The 25980-nt window shown below is 43.6% G+C and overlaps 1 protein-coding gene across 1 annotated transcript in view; it reads right to left on the bottom strand.

The window, feature by feature from the left end:
- Positions 1 to 25980, bottom strand: part of POLA1 (DNA polymerase alpha 1, catalytic subunit) — a 1022539-nt gene that overhangs the window by 38208 nt on the left and 958351 nt on the right. Inside the window, exon 36 of the mRNA XM_082247055.1 lies at positions 18252 to 18348. Coding sequence (XP_082103181.1) covers positions 18252 to 18348 — 97 coding nt within the window. The remainder of the gene's footprint in view (positions 1 to 18251; positions 18349 to 25980) is intronic.

Here is a 25980-nt window from a genome sequence, read left to right as displayed (position 1 = left end):
GGGCGGCGGGCCGTATGACGTCACTGATACACAGGCGCAGTCTAGAGGCAGAGCGGTCAGCGGTTCAGTGGTGTGTGAGTCGCACAGTGTGACGTGACTTGTGTGTGTCTGCAGAGCGGCGCCCCCCCCCTTTTCATCAGTGTGGATGGATCGGCCCTGCGTACCGGAACACTAAAATGACGTTCTGGGCGCAGGGAGAGGTGGCGGTACTCGCAAAAGTTTTTTGAAGAAGTGGCGGTACTGAGTACCGGTGCGTACCGGCGCACTTAAAGCACTGAGTATAACACAAATGTCTTAAAGTGAATGCATTCCTGTTTCCTCAATGGACAACAAATGCTATTCTGATCAGCTACTAGGAGTTCTTGTACATCAAACCTAATATTTGGTATTACTGAGTTTTAAAAACAGCTACACTAACAAACGAAGCCAAATTAACCACTTCTGCACCGGAAGGTTTTACCCCCCTTATTACCAGGCCATTTCTTGCAATATGGCACTGCGTTACTTTAACCACTTCTGGACCGGAAGGTTTTACCCTCTTATTGACCAGGCCCTTTTTTGCGATTTGGCACTGCGTTACTTTTACAGGCAACTGTGCGGTCGTGCAAAGCTATACCTAAATTAAATTCATGTTCTTTTTCCCCCCCCACAAATGGCGCTTTCTTTTGGTGGTATTTGATCACCTGTGTGATTTTTATTTTTTGTGCTATCAACAAAAAAAAAGCGACAATTATGAAAAGAAAAAAAAAAAACCCAATATTTTTCACATTCTGCTATATAACAGTCCAAATGGGAAAAAAAAAATAAAATAAAGGAAAAAACTAATTTGTTCATCATTTTAGGCCAATTTGTATTCTGCTACATATTTTTGTTAAAAAAAAGTCCCAATAAGCATATTTTGATTGGTTTGCGCAAAAGTTAGCGCGTCTACAAACTAGGGGAAAGATTTATGTAATTTTTATTTATTTTTTACTAAAAGTGGCAATCTGCGATTTTTAGCGGGACTGCAACATTGCGGCGGACAAATCGGACCCCTAACTGATATTTTTTACACTTTTGGGGGGACCAGTGACATTACTACAGTAATCAGTGCTAAAAAAAAAAAATGCACGGCTACTGTAATAATGACACTGGCAGGGAAAGGGTTAACCCAGGGGTGATCAAAGGGTTAAGTGTGAGCCTAGGGAAGTGTTTTCTAACTATATGGGGAGGGACTTGTGAAATTAACACAGAGACCTGTGACCCTAAATAGGAGGATCACATGCTCTCGGTGTTCATTCCAGAGACAACAGCAGATCGTCATTCTCAGCAGGAAGTGACCACGGGGTCCCATGGATTGGCTTCTCCGCTTCCCAATGGGGGCGAGCTCACGCCTCTGGAGCACCCCCGCGAACCGACGTACCCATATGTCTGTTCGCGCAGCCGAGTCAGCCTGCCGCAATATATGCGGAGGGCGGACGGCAAGTGGTTAATGCGTGGCCATGCAACGCTGTATCCAAATAAAACGTATGCCTTTTTTTCCCCTACAAATAGAGCTTTCTTTTGGTGGTATTTGATCACCTCTGCGGTTTTTATTTTTTGTGATAGAAACAAAAAAAGACTGACAATTTTTAATAAAAAAATATATATAATTTTTTTTTACTTTCTGCTATAAAACATATGCAATAAAAAAAAAAAATTTCTTCATCAATTTATGCCAATATGTATTCTGCTACATATTTTTGGTAAAAAAATCCCAATAAGCATATATTGATTGGTTTGCACAAAAGTTATTGCGTCTACAAAAATGGGATATTTTTATGGAATTTTTATTAACTTATTTTTACTAGTAACGGTTGTGATCAGTGATTTTTAGCAGGACCAACATTGCGGCCGACCAATCGCACATCTGACACTTTTTTGGGAACCAGTGACATTATTACAGTAATCAGTGCTAAAAATATGCACTGTTACTGTACTGACACTGGCAGGGGAGGGGTTAATACCAGGGGCGATGAAAAGGTTAAGTGTGTCCCTAGGGAATGCTTTCTAACTGTGTAGGGCAGGGATATGCAAACTGTGGCCCTACAGCTGTTGCAGAACTACAAGTCTCATAAGGCAAAGCAAGACTCTGACAGCCACAGGCATGACACCCAGAGGAAGGAGCATGATGGAACTTACAGTTATGCAACAGCTGGAGGGCCACAGTTTGCATATCCCTGGTGTGGGGGATGGACTCACTGGATGAACACAGAGATCCCTGTTCCTGCTTAGCAGGGACACAAGATCACTGTGTTCATTGTTGACAGAACGGCGGTCTTCTTTGTTTACATCAGCAGACCACCGGTCTACCTCTCTGGGGAGCGATCACGAGTGGCCGGTGGATGTCGCACCTTTTAGTGGATATTGCACAAAATGACATACAGGTATGTGATTTTGCACAATAGAGTTAACCTGCCGCAGTACACGTACATTAGGCAGTCGGCAAGTGGTTAACATGTAAAATACTGCAATGCAGAGCAACAAACCAACAATCTCTGAAGGCTACACGTACTTATTTCCAGAAAGATTATGGCACTTTGGAACTTAACATTATGAATTGTAGGTTTAAACCTGAAGAAAGAGCAAACCTATTTCTAAAAGTAAAGCTGTAAAATTATGTGAAGTAGTAACCTGAATGAGGAACAGCTGGGGTGCATTTTTTTTCCTTACCCCTTGGCTCTCTCTGTCCTCTTTGGCCCCCAGTTGCCTAATACTGCCCATTAAAAAAACAGCAGTTTGATATGATATGCTCAACCTATACCCAGTGCACAATTCTAATGGTATGTTCACTAAACAATGGCTTGGGCTCAGATGTAACTAGTGGTCATTTTACTGTGCGATATAACACCACTCATTTTAACTGAGACCCCATGCACATTACTGATCCTAAACTGATGTTTTTGGAGTTTTTGGCATTTTTTGCTTAAGCCCCTAAACATGCTTCAAAAAAAACTTGTGTGTCCATCCACACATTTGCTTTTAGAGGAATTTAGAAACAGCAGAGTTTAGACAGTCAAAGCTCCTTCTGTGTTTAGGGGAGGAGCTTTTGAGCATAACAATTCCAAACTTGGCTAAATGTGTCTATTAATTTCAATGCCCAGAATAAATTAAAATGGCCAATGAAAAACACCCAATGATGGCTAAACTCATCTAAACTGGTTTGGAAAAACATGACTTGAGTGATTTTTTAACGCTGATTATCTCCTATCAGGAGAAACAGTTTTTGCAATAAACCAGAGTGCATGAGACCTAGACATCAGGGCCTACTAGATGAGGCATTTTATGCTGGCTGCCTTTCTTTCTGGTTAAAGGTCATCAAAGATCATTAAAAAAAAAAAAAAAGAAAAGAATGACTGACCGTGCACTACTCTGAAGCCACTGTTCCTTGCATATGCCAAGAGAATAATATACTTCTCTTTTGTTATACAGGATCTAATTCTTAATTTGGCCAAAATAGCTCTACAGGTCATTGCTTATCCTTGTGATTAAATTCAAAATAATTCCAAACTAAAACTAGTTTACTTCCACAAATTACACTCAATTTACAGATTTATAAATCTAAGTTACAACAGATGGCATAATAGATACATAAAGCAAGCTTTTCTTGTATGTAAATGTAAAATATATCTGTAAAGCATGCACTGGATGAACCTGGACCAGAGGTTTACAGCCTGCAATTTTCATTGTTCCAGTCACCATATTAAGTCATGGATACATTCAGAAACCCTGAAGGCCACAGACTGGCAATTACAATTTAGTAATAATGCCCTAGACATAACAACCAGCCTGCAAAGTGAGAAGAAAATAGAAATGTATATAAAATTCAGCCCTGATGTATTACTAAATTGAGTTAGCATTATCATTGGAACAATATATGCTCTATTTCCCATTATTTATGAAGCCCAGTTCTCCACTTTCTTACCAATTACATCCCCTATCATTTCCAAAATCTACAAACTGTTTTCAATCAACAGATTTCTTTATTATAGTGTGCAGCCTGCTTGTTACTCCCTCTCTCCTATGTTGAATCCTTGATTGGACAAGCAGTTTTGAATTTAACATGGACTGTGATTGCACATATCAAATAAATTAAACCTGCCAATCTCCCCTTGGAGAAACTCCTTTAGCTGTAGTATGGCTGAGAACAACGTGAGTATATTTGCTTAGGGGCAAATGAAAGAGGATGAAAGCTGGACATGGAAACTCTCATTTATTGCATTGTTATGACTTTTCTACTAGATACTCAACAGTGAAATCTGTGGCTACAGTCACTAAGTAAATGTGGCTAGCAAATGGAAAAAATAATAAATAAATAAAAGCCCTTTCCAAGGCAACCAACTTAAGATACAAAATAATTAAAGGAGGCATTTAAGATTAGTGCAATGTACGACTGGGAAAACATTTTGGGCAAAACTAGCTAAAACTGGTAAACACAAAAACTTGTGCAGCTATACATAGTAACAAATTTGCTTTTAACTTCAGCGTGTTCAATTAAGCCAGGAATTTAACCAGGAAACAGGAGCCCCGTCCGAAAAAAAACAAAAACTGGATTTTTGTCTTACCGTAAAATCCTTTTCTCTAAGGTTTGATGGACACAGCTTCATATCTACATTCGACGGATGGGTTATGCTGCGTCCCTTTTCCACCTAGGACACTAGGTGGAAAAGGGTTAACAAAAATAACAAAGCTTAACTACGCCTATGGGGCAGTCCCAGTTGGTATACTCTCACTTCCTGCTCTGGGTTCTGTCAGTATTGTAACAAACAGTGTCAGAAGAATACATAACCCAACTCCCTAGAGATGAGAGAAAAGAATTTTGTGGTAAGACAAAACTCCAGTTTTCTCTTATGTTCATTAGACGGATGGGATATCCCAAAGCAGTATCAGTATGAGGGGTGGGAAAAACACAGCTATAGATATATTCCCAAAAGAAAGGGCTAAACTTAGCCAACCAGGTAAACCAGGAGCTCAACCATGAACAACTAGAGCTCACTTACCAGAAAAAAACACACTCAAGAGGCAGAGAGGACTCTGCCACAGCAGCCTGGAAAACCTTACAGCCAAGGACAGCATCAGCAGATGCAAAAACATCCACCTTGAAGAACTTGGTAAACGTGTACAGACGCCCAAGGTGGCCGTTTTGCAAACCTGGACCACTGATGCCTGATGACGGAAGGCCCAAGAGGCATTAAGGGGCCCAGTGGAATGCGCCTTAACAGGGAAAGGAGGGACTTGACCCTTAAATGAATAGGCTTGCACCACCGACTGCCTGATCCATCTGGAAATGGTCACGGCAGATGCAGCCTGCCCATTACGAGGGCCATCGGTGAGGATAACCAAGGAATCTGATTTCCGAATAGACTCAGTCGGCATCAAGTAAACCCTGATGGCTCGAATCGCATCCAAAGAATGCAAGGCAACCTCTTTCAGATGCTTTGGCTTAGGACATAAGGAAGGCAACACAATGTCTTCATTTAGGTGGATCCTGACCTTAGGAAGGAATGACTGACAGGGATGTAGCACCACTTTGTCCCTGTGAACCACCAGGTAAGGCAACCGACAGGACAACGCAGCCAGTTCAGAGACCCTGCGTACAGAAGTAAAAGCTACCAAAAAAGCAACTTTCTGTGACAAGGTAAGCAAAGGAATTTCACAAATAGTCTCAAAACGGCGGTCTTTAAAAGACCAACAGCACCAGGTTAAGGTTCCACGGAGGCACCAGGGACCACACCGTCGGGGCCAGATGGCGAACCCCCTGCACAAAATTTTGAACCAAGGAATTTGCAGCCAAAGGTCTTTGGAAGAAGATTGCCAAAGCTGAAATCTGGCCCTAATGGTACCCAGAGCCAAACGCTGATGTACACCTCTCTGGAGAAACTCAAGTAGACGTGATACAGAAAAAGGAATGGGGGAAACCCCCCTAGACCAAGTAATATACGATTTCCAAACTCGATGGTAAATCTTCCGAGAAGTAGATTTCCTAGCTTTCAACAGAGTAGGAATCACCAGTTCCGACAACCCTCTCTCCTTCAACACCTGGCTTTCAATAGCCTGGCCGTTGAAGCCAGTGACTGTAAAGCAGGATGGTAGATCGGTCCTTGAGACAGAAGATCTTCTCTGAGAGGAAGCCGCAAAGAGGTATCGGCTACCAGTCTTACCAGGGTCGAGGTCCAACATACAGACAAGGCCAGTCTGGTGCCACTAGAATCACTGGAATCCCTTCAGCCTCGATTCTGCACAGAAGTCTCGGCAGAAGTTGTACTGGAGGAAAGACATAAATCAGACGATATCCACCCCAGGGGGCCAGCAGAGGGTCTGTGGCATCTGCCAGAGGATCCCGAGATCTCGCAACGAATCTCGGAACCTTCCGGTTGAGACAAGAGGCCAACAGGTCCACCAGAGACATAGTTGTTGAAACACTTCCGGGTAAAGGGACTATTCGCCCGGGCACAGAGCCTGACTGAGGTAGTTTGCCTGCCAGTTTTCTACCCCTGGAATGTGTACAGCAGAGAGCACTGGAACAAAGCTTTCTGCCCACCTGAGAATACCAGCCACTTTTTTGGCCGCCAGGGAACTTCTTGTGCCCCCTTAGTGATATTTGCCACGGCTGTGGTGTTGTCCGATTGAATCCTCACCAGACACCCCTGCAGACGATCCGTCCACTGGGACAGGCATAACCTGATGCGAACTGTGCGAATAGAACAGCCTCGAAGGTGGAGACCATCAGGCCCAGCATTTGCATGCAAGTTCTGAGAGACGCTCGACACTTGGCCAACAGGAGCCGAATCTCATGTTGCAATTTTAAGAGTTTTGTTTCCGGGTGGAAAACCCGGGCTGAGGCTGAACCTAGAGTCCTAGAGGACCGTTAGTCCAACTTGGTGGACGGAATCAATTCTGACACTTGAAAATTCAGAGTTCTCACTGTGATGTCCAGATCCTCCTGCAGGACAGATAAGGATTCCGCCCTCAGAAGATCATCCAGGTACCCCAGTAACGAAATCCCCCACTGTCTAGCACCGAAGCCAACACCTTCATGAATAGCTGAGGAGCGGAAGCGAGACTGAAGGGCAACGCCACAAATTAATAGTGCTCCTCGCCTATGGCAAAACGTAGAAAACGTTGATTCCCAATGTATATCGGGACATGAAGGTAAGTGTCCTTGATGTCGATGGAGGGCAGAAGGTCTCCTTGATGAATGGAAGGCACAACAGTATGGATGGGTTCCATTCTGAATTTCTGAACCAGCACAAGTGGTTCAGGGCCTTGAGATCAAGGATTTGGCGAACCTTCCCCTCCTTCCTGGGTACCGTGAAGAGGTTTGAATAAAACCCCTGAAACCATTCTCACAGTGAAACTAGGACTATTACCCCTTGTGACAACAAGTCCTGCACTGCTCCCAGAAGCTTGTGAAGCCGATTGGCGGACAGACTCAGATTGGAGGGGAAGAACCTCGCCGGGGGCAAGGATCGAAATTCGATCTTGTAACCTAGCCGAATCAACTTGAGGATCTACTTGTCCTGGATAAACAAGTTCCATGGGTCTGGAAAGAACCAAAGACGTCCCACCACTCCTATAACGGGTGAGAGCATCCCTTCAGGCGGAGGCTTGTCCGCAGGGCTGGAAGAACCCCGCTTTGGAATTACCACCCCAGGGTCTCTTGAAACCCTCTGAGAAGGAACGACAAGATTTTGACCCCTTGGCCTGCGACCCAGTGGGACGAAAATGCCGCTTTTGAGCCAAGAAAATAGGACCACGCTTGCGGCAAGGCTCTCTGTTCTTCGAAACCTGCGGCACAGTTTCATACGTGTTTTACATGTTGTGGGCTCCCCTGGTGACTCATGGAGTCGTTGGAGCACATCTCCCCACCTTATCCCCTCTCTGAGGCTGCGGGGCCCTCCGGGTTCCCAACCACCCATAGATGCACTGATGGTGGTCTTGGAGTCCTTCGTGTCCCGGATGGAGGTGGCTTTCAGCAGGCTAGCAAAAAGTGCCCCCCGCCTTTCCCTGCCTCATCTGTCACATCAGATCCTGAATCTGATTTGGCCGCTGCAGACGTAGGTCACCCTGCTGGGTCTGCAACCATGCACCCGGAATCCTCTAATAGTGAGGATGATTCCTCCACATCTGCAACCATGCATGAAAAGGCGCTGGTGGATGCACTGATTTGTATCTGTGCCTGAGAACTTGAAGATGGAGGACGAAGCTGTGACGGAGGCGCAGGTTCCCTTTGACACTTACGAGTCATCCAGAGTGGCAAAGGTGTTACCTTTCTCCACCTATTTTGACAGAATTGTCGCTAAATAGTGGGGGCGACCAAAGCGTCCCCCTGGGGTCCCTAAGCGATTTTCTAGGCATTACCCTTCGAGGAGTCCCTTAAGAAGTGGACTGTTCCACTGGTGATGGACCCTCCAGTTTCCAGATTGAACAAGGCAACCATGATTCTGGTTGAAGAGTCCCTGGCACTTAAGGATCCGGCTGACAGGAATTCGGAGGCTGTGGTCCCCAATATGTATACTCTGCCTGGTTCTGCTCTAAGGCCAGTATTCACCATTGCCCTAGTGTCGCAAACTCTGACCGAGTGGGCTAAGCTTTTACGCTGATGGGAGAACAGCTCCCCCCTGCCTTTGCTGAACTTGCAGATCAGCTGGCCCAGGGGCTGCAGTTTATCTGGATGCGGCTCCCCTAGTGGCTCGGCTTTGTTTCAGCAGTGCTCCTTTGGCGTGTCTTTTGGCTCAAAACACTGGTCTGCGGACCAGACTTCTAAAAAGGCCTTGACTGATCTACCCTTTCAAGGAGATCGCCTGTTTGGAGCTACCCTGGATTACATCATTAAACAGGGTTCATACACATTTTCACCAATAAAATTCCATGACTTTTCCATGACTTTACTTAAATATTCATGACCTAATGTTTCATGAAATGTCTATGTATACATGTTAAATAAGAAGAAAATCCATGTCACACCCAGCATATTTTTACTAAAATAAATGATAATCTTTGAAGTGTACAGTACCTCTGCAGTTAGGGTTTCGTTTCTGGATACAGCGTGACTCAAAATGGTCCCTTGTTTTACAGTGGATGAGATGGAAGCACCGCTGCCGCAGCTGGGAGCCGGTGTCACTTCAGGCGCACGGGTGAAAAAGCCAGCGATCGGATTGGAAGCTGTCAAGCACGCAGCTGCAGACTGGTGCTTTGCACCTTTAGCGTGGCTAGACAGTGCTGTCTCTCCCATGTTCGAAATGTCAAACGTTTTACGACACACTCTGTACATTTAGCGGACATGATACAGGAGAAGGTCAGAGGCTGCGGACATGATACAGGAAAAGGTCAGAGGCTGCAGACATGATACAGGAGGTGGTCAGAGGCTGCGGACATGATACAGGAGGTGGTCAGAGGCTGCGGACATGATACAGGAGGTGGTCAGAGGCTGCGGACATGATACAGGAGGTGGTCAGAGGCTGCAGACATGATACAGGAGGTGGTCAGAGGCTGCGGACATGATACAGGAGGTGGTCAGAGGCTGCGGACATGATACAGGAGGTGGTCAGAGGCTGCGGACATGATACAGGAGGTGGTCAGAGGCTGCGGACATGATACAGGAGGTGGTCAGAGGCTGCGGACATGATACAGGAGGTGGTCAGAGGCTGCGGACATGATACAGGAGGTGGTCAGAGGCTGCGGACATGATACAGGAGGTGGTCAGAGGCTGCGGACATGATACAGGAGGTGGTCAGAGGCTGCGGACATGATACAGGAGGTGGTCAGAGGCTGCGGACATGATACAGGAGGTGGTCAGAGGCTGCGGACATGATACAGGAGGTGGTCAGAGGCTGCGGACATGATACAGGAGGTGGTCAGAGGCTGCGGACATGATACAGGAGGTGGTCAGAGGCTGCGGACATGATACAAGAGAAGTCAGAGACTGCAGACATGATACAGGAGGTGGTCAGAGAGTGCAGACATCATACAGGAGGTGGTCAGAGGCTGCGGACATGATACAACAGAAGGTCAGAGACTGCAGACATGATACAGGAGGTGGTCAGAGGCTGCGGACATGATAGAAGAGCACAGAGGAAGCAGAGAGCACTGGAGGAGCTGAAGGGCACGGGGGGGGGGGGAGAGAATTAAGGGGGGGTTTGGAAAGCATTGCAGGGGGGTTGGAAGGCGAAAGGGGGGGAGAGCATGGAAAACCAGGGGGGTGGAGAGCACAGGGGGAGAGGGGGGGACTGGAGAGCACTGTCTGGGGGGAACTGGAAATCACTGAGGGGGGAGCCAGGGAGCTGGAGAGCACTGGGGGAGCCAGAAAGCATATGGGGGGGGTAAGAGATGAAAAGCACTGTGGGGAGCTGAAGAGCACCGGGGGGGCTAAAGAACACGGGGGGGGGCTAAAGAGCACTGAGGGGGCATTTTTACATTCAGCGCATAGCACTGGTACAGGTAGGTGTCCTTCCGGGTCCGCAGTTTGCCCTTACTGTCAGTCACTGGCCAGCAGCAGCCGAGGAGATGATCGTGAACCAATCAGGCAGCGGGGAAGGCCGGCCGCGGTTTGCCTGGATGTGACTGGCCAGCAGCAGCAATAACAACCGGGAGATAACAAACCAATCACAGGCAGCGGAAGCGTCACTGGAGGGCGGGCCGGTCGCATGAACGTGATGACGCGGGGGTGCGGTAACTGAAACGGTTACCACCCCCTTCCGCGTCATCATCACGTTCATGCGGCCGGCCTGCCTTCCAGTGACGCTTCCGCTGCCTGTGATTGGTTTGTTATCTCCCGGCTGTTATTGCTGCTGCTGGCCAGTCACATCCGGGCAAACCGCGGCCGGCCCTCCCCGCTGCCAGTGATTGGTTCACGATCATCTCCTCGGCTGCTGCTGGCCAGTGACAGCGTACGGGTATACTGCGGACCCGGAAGGCAAAGTTAGTATGTGGCACTGGCAATAAAACATTACGAAATAAGATAATAAATTAAACTCATATTAAGCATCAGCTCGCCGCTTCTCCCCAGTAAATATTTCCATGACTTTTCCAAAACCTTTGTGTGTTTCCTAAGATTCCATGACCTTTCCAGGCCTGGAAAGTGTCATCTCCAAATTCCAAAACGTTTCCAGGTTTTCAAGGACCGTACGAACCCTGATTAAAGGTCTCACGGGGAAGAGTACCTTGCTTCCGCAGGCTACTAAGAGCAAGGAACCTCGTCGTAGACCTGGGCCCTCCTTGGCTCATAAGACTACAGCAAAATGGGGACCCCGCAACGCACCATGAGGGTTCCAGGGACCCAGGAGGGATCCCTAGGCCTCAAGCACAGACCCAGGCAAGATGGGGGGCCCTGGCAGGAGCCCCCACCAGGCACAACCCCCCCGCACAACTGATCGTCCGATTGTCGACGGGGCACCCCCCACCTCCACAGCGCCCTGCCTCCACCCCAGGTGGTGGACCAGACCACCCAAACAGCCCCAGCATATGTGGGGGGGGGTAGGATGGGGGACAGATGAAAGGGGGGTGCTTGACGGGAAGGAGGGGAACCCGTTGATCTGATCGTCCAAAGGGGGGGCCACGTCCACCCTGAGACCCTCCAGGGGGAGAGGGGGTCAGCTACTCACCATACCAGGAACCAGGCGGGTACCGCTCCAGACAGAACCCCTCTCCATCGAAATAGGGGGCTGCCGGCCAGAAGATACGCAGCGAGTTGGGCCTAAAACCTGGTCGTATTCGACCTTGCGAGGCATTTAACTTGCAGGCCAGCCCCTGTCCAGTGGGGTTAGGTCACGGCCAACCTAGCGCGGAGCGGAGGTCTGCCTGCGCTTGCTGGCCAGACTAGGGTAACCACTAGATCAGTGTTTTTCAACCTTTTTTCAGTCAAGGCACCCTTTAAAAATTATGGACAGTCTCGAAGCACCCCATTCTAAAATGTAATAACTATTCTAATAGTTTTACATAATGCAGCAACATCCAAACACGTAGAACACCCATCGTTAGAGGGGATTTATTCTTCAAAAGCAAGTACACTTTTGCAAACTGGTCCTCACTAGTGGTAAAAAGGCGCTGGTGACCTTGGATGTTAAATAAATATAATCCACTATATCAAACCTAGCTCTTATTCTGATGTGATAAAATTGTATAAATTACTACAAATATGGTAAATATCAAATACAAAATCACATAAAATGGTATAAGTGCTGGTGGCACATAAATATGCTGTGTTATGTGAAATTCTACCTATTGCATGGTATAAATATACATAAATATCTAATAATAATAAATAATTGTAAAAAACAGTATTAATTTTAAAGTGCTAGTGACACACAAATGTGCTTTGCAAAAATTAAATAAGGTGCTTAATAGTGCAAAAATACCATATAGTGCTTGGTATTAACTGAATTAAACAATGAATATAAACATAAATACTTAATAAATTATTTGTGTTATAATAAATTAGTGCATATAAAGTGCTTCAATTATGGACTGTGATCCAAGCTGTAATCCAAACAGTTCATGCAAAAAAATGTTGCTTGAATATCAAGTGCTCCAGTGAATAGGTATGCCACTCTTTACTTCTTACCAGATGCAGGTAGGTCGCAAGAACCCCAAACGCCTGCGATCCCTTTTCTAAGGTGGATCAAACCATTGGCACTCCTCCTCTTCACTTTGATTTAAGTGTAGCTTTCAACAGAATATTATGCTCCTTTTCCTCACCACTCCATTAATTTACCTCATATAGATGTAAGTTAAGCCCATATGCAGGAAGACAGATGAGAAGCCAACATAGTGTAATATTGCCACTTTATTAATAAAATATATCATTCACAACAATTGCCTGCTTACTCTTAGTTGTGCCCTCCTGGCAGTGGGCAATCGGCATTTGTTACTATGGGTAGCAGGATCGGGGATCAGGAAGGGAAGTAGAAGGGAGGAGGAAACCTCCAATCGCATTGGAACGCAGGCTGGGACGCATGCCGGACCGCCGCACGTTACAGGGGAAACCAGGAAGGAGAGCACCAGGACACTGCAGATCCTGACCCCTAATGTATTATAACACAAATCATTTATTAAGTATTTATGTTTATATTCCTTGTTTAATTCAGTTAATACCAAGCACTACATGTTATTTTTGCACTATTAAGCACCTTATTTAATTTTTGCACAGCACATTTGTGTGTCACTAGCACTTTAAAATTAATACTGTTTTTTACAATTATTTATTATTATTATTAGATATTTATGTGTATGTATACCATGCAATAGGTAAAATTTCACATAACAGCACATTTATGTGCCACCAGCACTTATACTATTTTATGTGATTTTGTATTTAATATTTACCATAGTTGTAATAATTTATACAATTTTATCACATCAGAATAAGAGCTAGGTTTGATATATTGGATTATATTTATTTAACATCCAAGGTCACCAGCGCCTTTTTACCAATTTTACCATTCTGATATTGTATTTTACAATTAAAAGGGCAGCAGGTTTTTAGCATTTTTAACCTAGAAGAGCCAGGCGTCTTCACACCATTTTTTATTGGTCCTCACTAGTACTCCAATGTTTCTCTTACTCAGTTTTTCTCCATCATTCAGCTAATGTGACCCCAACACTGATGGAGAGAGGAGGTACAAGGATGCTGTGCAGATGACCGACCCCTTCCATATCAACTGATGATGACATTGGTCATTAGGACGCCAGCATCGAATTCGAAAAAAATTGCCAGTACTGAAGATCCCAGGAAGGAACTAGGTCCTTACTCCTGACTAGGCAGAAAAAAACTGAGAACCTATAGTAGAGAGAGGGAGTATACCTCCTGGGACTGTCCATAGGCGTAGCCAGATTCTTTTTCTGCCTTATTTGACTAATACAAGGCATTCACTCATTGGATGAGAAGGAGAACCACCCAGTTTCTTCTCCTCATTCAATCTAAGAATGGCTTGTATTCACTGAAAAAAATGTAAGGCTTTCTCTGAATGAAGACAGTGCCGAGTGAGTGCCCCTTTATAATGCAGAGGGTCAGCTGCTTGGCACTGGACCTTGGAGACTGCGGTTATTACTCTAGAAGCAGCAACTACCACAGTGATTTTAAGCTTAAACCGTGATCGTCAGTTTTAATGGAAACTCCAGACAAAGGACAAATACGATCAGAATTTGCAACATAAAAGGGTAATTTTTGGTAATATTACATTAACTTCTGGAAGAAAATAGTGCTCCACAAAGTTATGAGCACAAAACAGGAAAAAGGATGCTCTACTGCAAGTAACGGGCAACAAATTAGCAAGTACACATAATACAGGTTAACCCAAAAAAGGTGTAGACACAATAAGAAGCCTGCATAACTGCAGTCCCAAATACTACTAAAGCGCTAAAGGGTAAAAAAGTTAACAAAATCAATATTGCTCAAGTCTGAACAAATATACAATTCCATTTTTCTAATTTGATGAGATCAGTTAAACTGCTAGTGAAAACTGAATTGTATATGTCCAGCCTAATAAAATGCAGCTGATTTTTATCAGGAAAGAAGATTAATTAAAAGGGGTATATAAAGAACTTCATAATAGCTAAAGCATTTTCTATTGTGTAAATAGAAATTGGGCTGCCTATCATTCAGTCATATTTGTGTCTTTTAGTGATCACTCAGCTTGTAACAGACATTTCATCTAAGTGGAGATACTATGTTATGTTTTATGTCAAAATAATTACATAATTATATTCAAAGCTAAATTATTTAAGATGGGAAAACATTCTGATATGCTTTTGACAGTCAGAATCTTAGCAGGCACAAATCATCTTAACAATGAATTTCCATTAACACGTGTATTTACTTCATTTAAACCAGTACTCACAAATATGTATCAACCACGGGTATAATTCCATGCAATTGTTAAAAGGTGGTCATTTGTAACATGAAACACTTTTTTTGCACAATGCCTCTACGTTATTGTTGCAGTGTATTTATATTACTCCTGCTTGTTTTCCCACTGACTATCAGCCAGAGCCTGCATGATCTTACCCAGAATCCTTTACTTGCCATTTACTCTAAAATATGTAGTGCTAAAAAGTTTGTACGCAACATTCAAGTGAGAAAGGCTGGAGATTCTGTACTATGCAATTAAACCCTTTTAAGTCATTCAATAACTGTTTAACTAAATGCATATGGACTTGAGCTGCTAGGAGGGCATGTTATTAAGCCATTCACATGTTTATACATTAGCAAATTTATTTTTCAGTAGAAACGATTGAAAAATAAAAAGTAGCCCAAACAATTGTAGTATTTGAAGATTTAATTCTTTGTAGATATGTACATTTTACTTGTTAGCATCTATCGTGTTGGGCTCCAGAACAACACAGGTATAAGCAAAGGATTTATGGTAGTATTGCTCTATTGCCATTTTTTTAGTGCAGGTTTCCAAATAAGAGCTAATCTTCTGCACTTTAAACACTTTTCGGTACCCTAAAGAATAACAATTATCAATAGATTTCTCCATGACACATTTTGTATATAACTAAAATAGGATGATCTAAAGAAGTCATGTGTAGTGACACAACGTGTAGGGCTACGGTATACCGGAAGTGATGTACAGGGGAGCTTACTGCTCGTGGATAGGTTACCTTTGTCGTTCCAATAAAAGTGAGTACCTCAGTACAAATTTTTTAATAAAACTTTTAAAACCAAATTACACTATGGAGTTTGTTTATCCTCATACCCCCACATACAAAATCGAGCGACTCCTGCACTTATAAAAAAAAAAAGGGAACCCAGACGTCATTAAGCATTGTTTTGGGAGCATTGAATATCAAGGATCAGCAGTTAAAGAGCCCCTTTTTGCTGTTACCTTACAGCAGTAAGGTGAGCGGCCTGTACACGTATAGGTGACACTTGCACTGAAGATCCACACTTTATGGTGACATGAGAGATTTTTTCATCACTTGAAGATCACATCATCAACCTTATTTTGTATTCACAGTGTGCGTTTGTCACAGGGTGTAGGACACTATTTACGTTTTGATCCCGCAATCACCCCTCCTTCACTTTTTATATGCTTTATCATTTATTATTAATTATTTGGTTATTGATCGGCAGTTATTTATTAAGCTATTGTTCATTGGATTCATATTTTTTTCATTGTCTTATTTTACAACACCTTACCTCACAGTGCAGCACTTTATTTGTAACAGTCTAAAAAAAAAGCCATCAGTTGTATTTAAAATTACATGTAAACCTTACCTGAAGGATAAAGCAAGAAATCATGATATGAATTAAATTTTCATCAATGATTAATTTTAAAGTAAAGGGTCTTTTAGAAATATATGCAGCAAAATTATCCATTGTTTCTGCATCAATAATAAGATAAACAAGCTAAAGTCACAAACTGTAATGTGTGGGCATAACAGACTGCATGGAAGGTATAACAGCTTTGTAAGTTTAAGCAAAATAATTTCTGTTTACTTCAGAGACATCAACCTTGAAATATCTTTGCCTATTGAAAAATTTTCATCCAAGTTGGTTTTAGCTTAGTATTTGCATGCCATAGCACTTTTCCTTCTAGTGCCAACATATTATCTGACTGATTCAACACAGTTTACAATGCACAACAAAATAGAATAAGTACTTCATATATCTTTAAAGGAGAAATAGAACCAAAGCTCTTTTGGCCCGACTTCTCTAGGTTACAGGAGCGCACTTATTTCTGTACTTATGTGATCAGTATTCAGGGCACAGCGGTTTAATACTCGCTGTCGGATGAAGGGACCCCGACTTTAATGTCGGGATCCACCTAGACTTGACTGGCAGCTGGTTCAGCCTCTCAGCACCCTGCTGAAAGCTTGAGCCAGACACTCAGGCCCCCTTCACACCCCGGCACTCCAGTGAGCGGTGGAGGGGCAGAGCACTCTGCTCACCAAAGACCAAAAATTGAGCGATTAGCAGCCTGTGATCATTTAGTTCTTGGTCTTAGTGGCAGATCAATGCTGCATACACTCTGACGAGTATGTAAGTTTATTTTATTTTTAATCTCTTTCAAAGTGGTATTAAACCCAAAATCAAAGTATTATATTACAGCTTACCATTTTAGATAATTTTGCTGCAATTTTCTTTTTTAAGCTCTTATTTTCACCTGATGATCTGGCAAGTTCTTCAACAGAACAAGTTGCCCTGCAGATGTATTAGTTACAGGTTTGAAACAAACCATTTAACACTAATAGGGGCGCTTACGATGATCAGCTATTGTTTTTTTATGATGATCAACAGAACTGTTGCTCTAACCGCATAAAAACTATTAGCTTGAGTTTTACTTTGTTAGTGTATCTAAATCTGCTAGTAAATCTAGCATTACCCAGTAGACAGACAAAGCTGTTGTCCAAAGGTGTCTCTGTTGCTCTTCCATACAGAGTGAAGGCACCCTAATACAGGAGGTGTATTACTTGGCAGATCACAAGATTTGGCAAGTTGCAAAATATTAAATTTTGTGTTTTGGGTTTGATACACCTTAACCAGATCTTTCTCGTCTCCTGCTGCTCTTCTCCTTTCTCCACCTTCAAGCCCTGTAAATCACATTCTGTCTCTATTTTATGCAGATATACAGTATATTGAACTAGCATTTGTAGTTTTGTACATGCGGCTTTAGACATTTGTACCACTTCATGATATATGTCTGGTAGTGAATTAGCACTACCTTTATGCATTTTGCTATACGTCAAGCCTGTACACTGGCTATCTGCTATTTGTCTGTGATATTTGGTCTCGGACAAGTCTTTTCTTATAAAAACATGTTTAAAAAAACAAAACACTTACTTTAAATAGATGGAATATTATCACTCACTAAGCGTGGCATGATGTACTATGATTACCAGACAATACACACAAAGTGAGCCTAAACAGCACTTTTAATACACACACCTCTCTCCGACTACTAATGTTGTCTGTTAAAGCGGTTTTAATAGGTGCGACGTAACAGTACAATTATTTGCAATATCCTAGAAGTATTGTAAAAATGTAATAAAATGTATGGCCAACAAGAAATTGTTACTTGTAAATGTGGCTTCACAAGCTGCTAAAGTTTGGCTAGGATTGGTAAATGGCATGTCTGCAAGGATAGAGATGTCTTTGCAGGAATGCAAAACCTCTTGCTGAGCAGAGATTTTTCAGGTCCACCTCTTACTGATCTATAACAAGTTCTTCATTCTAACATGATTCTGAAGCGTAAGTCAACGTAATACAAGTGGACCACATGTATCCTCACCTTTCTCCTGCTCCGTAACAACCTTCTCCAGTGCATAATCCCAGTCAAAGATAAATCGATAGAAACATAGCTGAGTGTACAAGGCTTTCTCTGGGTACTGCAAAATAATCAGTGGAAAAAAAAAAAAAATCAATATGAGCAACTGGTATATTTATCGCCCTGTAAAGTGTGAGAGTAAAAGAGACTACTTTAATGCAACAAAACAGGTATGCAAGCAATTATCCATAACAAAAACAAAATTCATCCTTAGGAAAATCAACTTTACAAACCATGGAGTTTTTTTCCCCCTTAAACATGAGAAGACATACAACACAAAGCAACACCAATTACAAACAAATGCATATTGCTGTAATTCAATTTGATTGAAGTTGCAGCAGCAGTACTGAGTGTGAGGAAAACCATGGTATGATGAGCAATTTTGATTACTTTTAAGCCAGTCACTAGTTTTCCCTCCCCCTTAAAAGGAGGGGATAAAAATAAATAAGTAAAAAAAAAAAGCCTTTACATCTGTTTGCCTGCAGCACACAAGTACATTCAAGCAACACTACACTAGGTTGCAGAACTGACCAGAATGCTGAGCAATGTTTGGATCTGCTTTGTCCCCAATGGCAAGCCACTTCTTGGTGTACCAGGTTCTACCAATTTTCCCCCTTTATACAACTATGCAGTACGCTAAATTGCCCAGAGAGGGCAATAATAAGTATGGAGCACTTTTAGAATACATAAATACGTAGCATTTGCTATGCATACAGGCACCCCATGCACACAAAGGTTTCTATATTCTGTAGTATAATGAAGCATTATATAATACACCATATAGTACACCTGAAATTGAAAATGCCTGCACATTAACCGATTAAGGACCACCCCATAGCAGGTATATACATTATCTCATAAAAGTGAGTAGACCCCTCACATTTTTGAAAATATTTTATTATATCTCATGTGAAAACACTGAAGAAATGACACTTTGCTACAATGTAAAATAGTGAGTGTATAGCTTGCATAAGTGTAAATTTGCTGTCCCCTCAAAATAACTCAACACACAGACATTAATGTCTAAACCGCTGGCAACTAAAGTGAGTACACCCCTAAGTGAAAATGTCCAAATTGGGCCCAATAAGCCATTTTCCCCCCTCAGTGTTATGTGACCCAGTGTTACAAGGTCTCAGGTGTGAATGGGGAAAAGGTGTGAAATTTGGAGTCATCACTCTCACTCTCTCATACTGGTTACTGGAAGTTCAACATAGCACTTCATGGCAAAGAACTCTCTGAGGATCTGTAAAAAAGAATTGTTGCTCTACATAAAGATGGCCCAGGTTATAAGAGGATTGCCAAGACCCTGAAACTGGGCTGCAGCACGGTGGAGGAAAAACAATACAGCGGTTTAACAGGACAGGTTTCACTCAGAACAGGCCTCGCCATGGTCGACCAAAGAATTTCAGTGCACATGCTCAGCGTCACATCCAGAGGTTCTCTGCAGAGGTTGAAGGGCGGGGGGTGGGGGGGTCAGCCTGTCAGTGCTCAAACCATATGCTGCACACTGCATCAAATTTGTCTGCATGGCTGTCGTCCCAGAAAGAAGCCTCTATTAAAGATGATGCACAAGATAGTCCGCAAACAGTTTGCTGAAGACAAGCAGATTAAGGACATGGATTACTGGAACGATGTCCTGTGGTCTGATGAGGCCAAGATAAACTTATTTGGTTTAGATGGTGTCAAGCGTGTGTGGCGGCAACCAGGTGAGGAGTACAAAGACAAGTGTGTCTTGCCTACAGTCAAGAATGGTGGTGGGAGTGTCATGGTATGGGGCGGCATGGGTACTTCCGGCACTGGCGAGCTACAGTTCATTGAGGGAACCCTGAATGCCAACATGTACTGTGACATACTGAAGCAGAGCAGGATTACCTTCCTTTGGAGACTGGGCCGCAGGGCAGTATTGCAACATGATAATGACCCCAAACACACCTCCAAGATGACCACTGCCTTGCTAAAGAAGCGGAGGGTAAAGGTAATGGACTGGCCAAGCATGTCTAAAGACTTAAACCCTATTGCGCATCTGTGGGGCATCCTCACACGAAGATGGAGGAGCACAAGGTCTCTAAAATGCACCAGATCCGTGATGTCATCATGGAGGAGTGGAAGAGGACTCCACTGGCAACCTGTGAAGCTCTGGTGAACTCAATGCCCAAGAGGGTTAAGGCAGTGCTGGAAATAATGCTGGCCACACAAAATATTGACACTTTGGGCCCAATTTGGACATTGTCACTAAGGGATGTACTCTTTTGTTTTTTTGTGTTTATTCTTTTCATTGGTGTCACAATGAAATGTTCTATTTACATTCATGTTTATTCATGGGGAGTTCTCTTTTTTAATTATTATTGATGCGATAAACTTTTGTAAAACTTTTATTTTAATTGTGGTGTAAGTTCTTGCCGTACCATTAAAGTCCTCAATGCCCAACTCTATTTTTTTTAGTAATTACTAATCCATAGGGCATAGGTACTTGTTAACTCTTATTAATAGATGTAGCACATTTTGTCTGTTCAACATAAGCAGGAGAACCTCCTGAAGACGTTTGAAAGGAGGTTTCTGAAGAACTGACAAGCACCAAATTAAGGTTCCATGGCGGAAATGGAGACCGCACTGGAGGAGCCAAGTGTCAAAGTCCCTGGAGAAAGGTACGCACCAAGAAATGTGTGGCCAATGGACGTGAAAGGAAACCACCAAGACCAAAACCTGGCCCTTGATGGTACACAAGGCCAGGTGCTGCTTAACCCCTCATTGGAGAAAAAAGGGGGACTATTTTCCTCCAGAAAAGAGACTCATACCATGCAAAGTACGATGGTAGAGCTTCCTAGAGGTAGATTTTCTAACCTTTACCAGCGTAGGAATCACTGATTCAGACAAACCTCTATCCTTCAGCACCTGGCTTTCAACAGCCAAGACGTTATAGTGTAAAGGATGCCTCCCCACCAAGACAGGCTGGCATCTGTGGTGACAAACGTCCAGTACAGGGGGGGGGAAAGGATTTCCCCTGTCAAAGTGCCGGAAAATGAAGCCACCTCCGGAGACAGTGGATTCTTGTCCCATTTTACCAGAATCTCTTGTGGAACTGTGAAAACGGAACCACCTCCAAGACCAAGCACCCGCACGCAAGCCCAGAGGGATAACAGTCTGATGGACAACAGAAGCTGAATTGCCTCCAGCAATGTCTGGAATTTTTCCAGAGGAAGAAACACTCTGGCTGAGGACGAGTCCAGAGTCAGACCCAGATAGTCCAGTTTTGTGGACGGAACCAGAGCAGACTTCTGAAGGTTCCGAATCCAACCAAACTCCCTCATAAATTAGCAGAGTAATATCCAACTTGTCCATCAGAACAGTCGGAGGCTTCGCTCGCAGAAGAACAACGTCCAGGTACCCCAGTGCCCCGATCACCCGCTGACGCAATACTAGTACCTCAGACCAACACTTTTGAGAAGACCTGAGAAACTGAGACGAGACCAAAGGGTAACGCCACAAACTGATAATGCTCCTCGCCCACGGCAAAGCAGAGGAAGCGCTGGTGACCACTGGTGATGTCACTAGTAGCAAGAAAATACAACTGATGTGGGGAATGGACTCCATTCAGAACTTCTGTACCCGCAAAAAGCAGTTTAGCGCCTTAAGAGTCCAGAATTGGACATACCATGCCTTCCTTCCTGGGAACTGTAAAGAGGTTTGAGTAAAACCCCTGAAAACATTCAGAAGTCAGAACCGGAACAATTACCCCTTGAAGTAACAAGCCCTGCACGTCCCCGGATCTCTTTGGGGCAAAGTGCAGGTTAGAATGAAGAACCTTTCAGAACAAGAAGACCGAAACTCGATCTTGTAGTCAGACAGAATGAATTTGTCCTGTACCAGGGAGGTCAACGGATCCGGAAACCAGCGAAGACGTCCCTCCACCCTAGATTCGGGTGGAGAGGAAGCTCTGTCTGCAGGTTTGGAAGAGCCCGCTTGTGGCTTGCCAGACCAGGTCCTCTTGGAACCTCCAGTGGAGGCCCTGAAGGGCTTTAATTCATTGTCTTGTGACCCTGAGGGATAAAAAAGGCCTATTATGAGCCAAGAAGAACGGCCCACGCCTACGACAGGGCTCCTTGCCCTTGGTAGCCTGTGGAAGAAGAGTACTCTTCCCCCTCTGAGACCATTAGTGATCTCATCCAAGGAAGCTCCAAACAGGCGATACCCTACAAGGGGGAGATCAGATAAGACCTTCTTAGAAGTCTGGTCTGCAGACCAGCATTTCAGCCAGATAATAACTTGAAGGACCACTGCTGATACAGACTAGAATCAAAGGAGCCACATCGAAAGAGGCATCACAGATAAACTGTAGCCCCTGGACCAACTGATCCACCAGCCCTGCAAAGGCAGGGGGGAGTTGTTTTCCCCCTCCAGGTCCCGACGCAAACGTTTAGTCCACTCGGTGAGAGTTTGCGACACCAGGGCAATAATAAATACCGGCCTAAGTGCCAAACCAGTCCCAGTGAACATATGGTGGGCCAAAGCCTCTGCCCTCCTATCAGCCGGATCTTTAAGAAGCCGGGGACTCCTCAACCGGAATTAAGGTAGCTTTATTTAACCTGGAAACCAGTGACTCCAACAGAAGTGGGACCGTCCACGTTTTAAGCAGGGAATCCTCATAAGGATACCACATAGCAAAACGCTTAGGGACCACAAGAGTGTGTTTTGGACAACCCCACTATTTTGTGACAATGTTGTCAAAGTGGAAATGGGGGAACACCCTCGCCGCTTTTGGAAGGCCTGTGGGTGCCAAAAGGAACCTGCACCTCCGACGCAACATCATCCAATTTTAAAGTTTCATGCACTGACAAGCAGTGCATCCACCAGCACCTTTTCATGCATGCTAGAGGAGCAAAGGAATCATCCTCACTATCTCAGCACTCAGGGTGTGTGGACGCAGACCCAGTAGGGTGACTCGCGTCTGCGGCAGCAGAAAAACTGATTCAGGATCTGAGGAGACAGATGAGGCAGGGGAGCGCTATATACTAAGCTCACCCAGAAACCAAAAATCAGGGGAGGGCTGGGGACCCTCTGGCTCTAGATTATCCAGTCAGTCGCCCAGTGCGGCAGTTGATTGTACATTCTCACAGGAACCAAAGATTGGAAAAAGTTCAATTGAAAAGGAAAAATTGCCAGGACCAGAGATCCTAGCAAAGAACCTATAGCGGAGAGTGGAAGTATACTCCCTATGACTGTCTCATAGGCGTAATCAAGGTTTTTCCTGCCTAGTTTCCTACTTTTGTAGGGGGCAGTATAACCCAATGGTCAAAAAGATAAGGAGCTGTGTTCACCAATGAACAAAAGAGAAATGTTTTGACAAATATAAGGTTTTACAGCGTTGCACGACTGCACAGTTTCCAATCAAAGTAACAGTGCCATATCTCAAAAAATGGCCCGGTCATGCAGGGGGGTAAATCTTCTAGAGCTAAAGTTTTTATTATGTGCATCATGTTAGAGTAAAGGATAAAAGTGAAATCCCTACTTTCATTCTTTGATAATTTGATTTGATTATTTGTCTAAGATGGAATTGTTCATCGGCGGTTGATTATATTGAGCTTGCTGTCAGCGTGGATGCTGAACAGTGTGTTTCCTTTATATGAACATACTCCTATCTTGGTAGCGATGTTGTATTTATTTTCATTTGGAGGCCTGTGAGCTCTTTCTCTCTGCGCATACACTGTGTACATTTTTGAGAATGTCAATATAGACTCTATGGCATGGCTGTTGAATTTTAGTTTGTTTTTTCTATTGAGGGTGTATTTATATATATACTTTGAGAAAGCTTTCAACACATCTGGATCCTGAGGAATCCCAAAGTGTGGATGAAACGTGTCGATCCATCGCATTATAGGATGTGCTGCAATACACCTTCTAGATACTGTAGTCTCGTATTAGCTTTTTACTATCTTGCCTTCAATAAAATGTCTATTTTTTATAATCTGTATTTTATTGAATTGATACTCTTGGACACACTAAAATCCCCATCCACTTCGTCCACCTGTAAGACTTGGTTTACTTTTGCCATTTTATTCTCAGGGGACTGAGCCGGCATTTTTCTTTGATAGATAATTACTCTCCACTCAATTTCCAGGTTGATTATATTGCTCAGTCCCAGGCACTTGTTAATAGATTCCGAAAGAAGGGGTACACAAGTGATGCCCTTGGTGTGGAAATGTAGAGTTAGAGTTACGGATAGACAGAATCTGGTAGCTAATAGGAGGAGAGATGATCTAATTGATGGAAGTAACTTCAAGCTCATCTTGGATTATAATAAAATAATCAAGAAAATTATTGAGAGCAATTGGCCAATATTTAAGCAGGATAGGGTGTTGGGCTCAGTGTTACCTTTAAAACCACACTTTATTTACAAAAAGGCCCCTTCCCTACGAGACTGACTGGCTCCAGGCGTTATTGACCCACCTATCCAGATGGAGAGTGGGATCTTTCGTTCTTGACTGGCTTTTATGCATGCAGGCGGTGTAACGCCTATAGGCATTCAAAGGACAATATCAAGAAACGTAAAGAATTCGTAGCTTCGGCGACCAATGGACTTTACAAAATCTACAATGTCTGATTTGATCACATGTTCCACCACAGGAGTGGTCTACATGCTTGAATGTAGCTGTGGACTACAGTATAATAGTAGGACCTCGCAACCTCTCCCTGTACGCATGGGGAGCATGTGAACAATATGAAAAAAAGTCTTAAAACACAATGTTTCACGTCATTTCAGACTGTGTCACAATAAAGACCCTTGTGGGTTGTCACAATAAAGACCCTTGTGGGTTAAAATTTTGGTTTATAGAAAGCATCAAGAAGCACTGAAGAGGGGGTAATTTTGTCAGGCAATTAACCACTTAAGCCCCGGAGGATTTGGCTGCTCAAAGACCAGGCCCTATTTTGCAATTCGGCACTGCGTGACTGTAACGGACAATTGCGTGGTCGTGCGACAATGAAATTGACGTCCTTTTTTTCCCACAAGCAGAGCTTTCTTTTGATGGTATTTGATCACCTGTGCGATTTTTACTTTTTACGCTATAAATAAAAAAACAGCGACAATTTTGAAAAAAATAACAATATTTTTCACATTTTTTTTATATGAAATTCTCAAAAAAAAAGTAAAAATCTAAATTTTTTAACATTTTAGGCCAATTTGTTTTTTGCTACATATTTTTGGTAAAAAAAAAAAAAAATCGCAATAAGCGTACTTTGATTGGTTTGCGCAAAAGTTATTTTGTTTACTAACTAAGGCAAAGATTTATGTCATTTTTATTGTGGCGGACAGATCGGACCCCTGACTGACATTTTTGGGAGTACCAGTGACATTACTACAGTAATCAGTGCTATAAATATGCACTGTTACTGTAAAAATGACACTGTCAGGGAAGGGGTTAACTTTATTGGTGATCAGTGGGTTAAATGTATCCCTAGGGGCGTGGTTCTAACTGTGGAGCGGCGTGGCTTGTGATGTAACCACAGAGACATACGATCCTACATAGCAGGATCGTATAGTCTCTGTATTTACATCAGGGAGAATGACAGACAGCTGTGTTTACATCAGCCGTCTGCCTTTCTCCCTCTCCTGCACGAGATTGCGAGTGACCGGCGGACATCGGAGCCACCAGTCACATGCACGGGGATGTCAGGGAACGAGCGGGGGTGCGCTCGC

This window comes from Pelophylax lessonae (genome assembly GCF_965119305.1).
Source record: "Pelophylax lessonae genome assembly, chromosome: 2".
Classification (NCBI taxonomy): Eukaryota; Metazoa; Chordata; class Amphibia; order Anura; family Ranidae; genus Pelophylax; species Pelophylax lessonae.
This window is presented reverse-complemented; position numbering and strand designations above follow the sequence as displayed.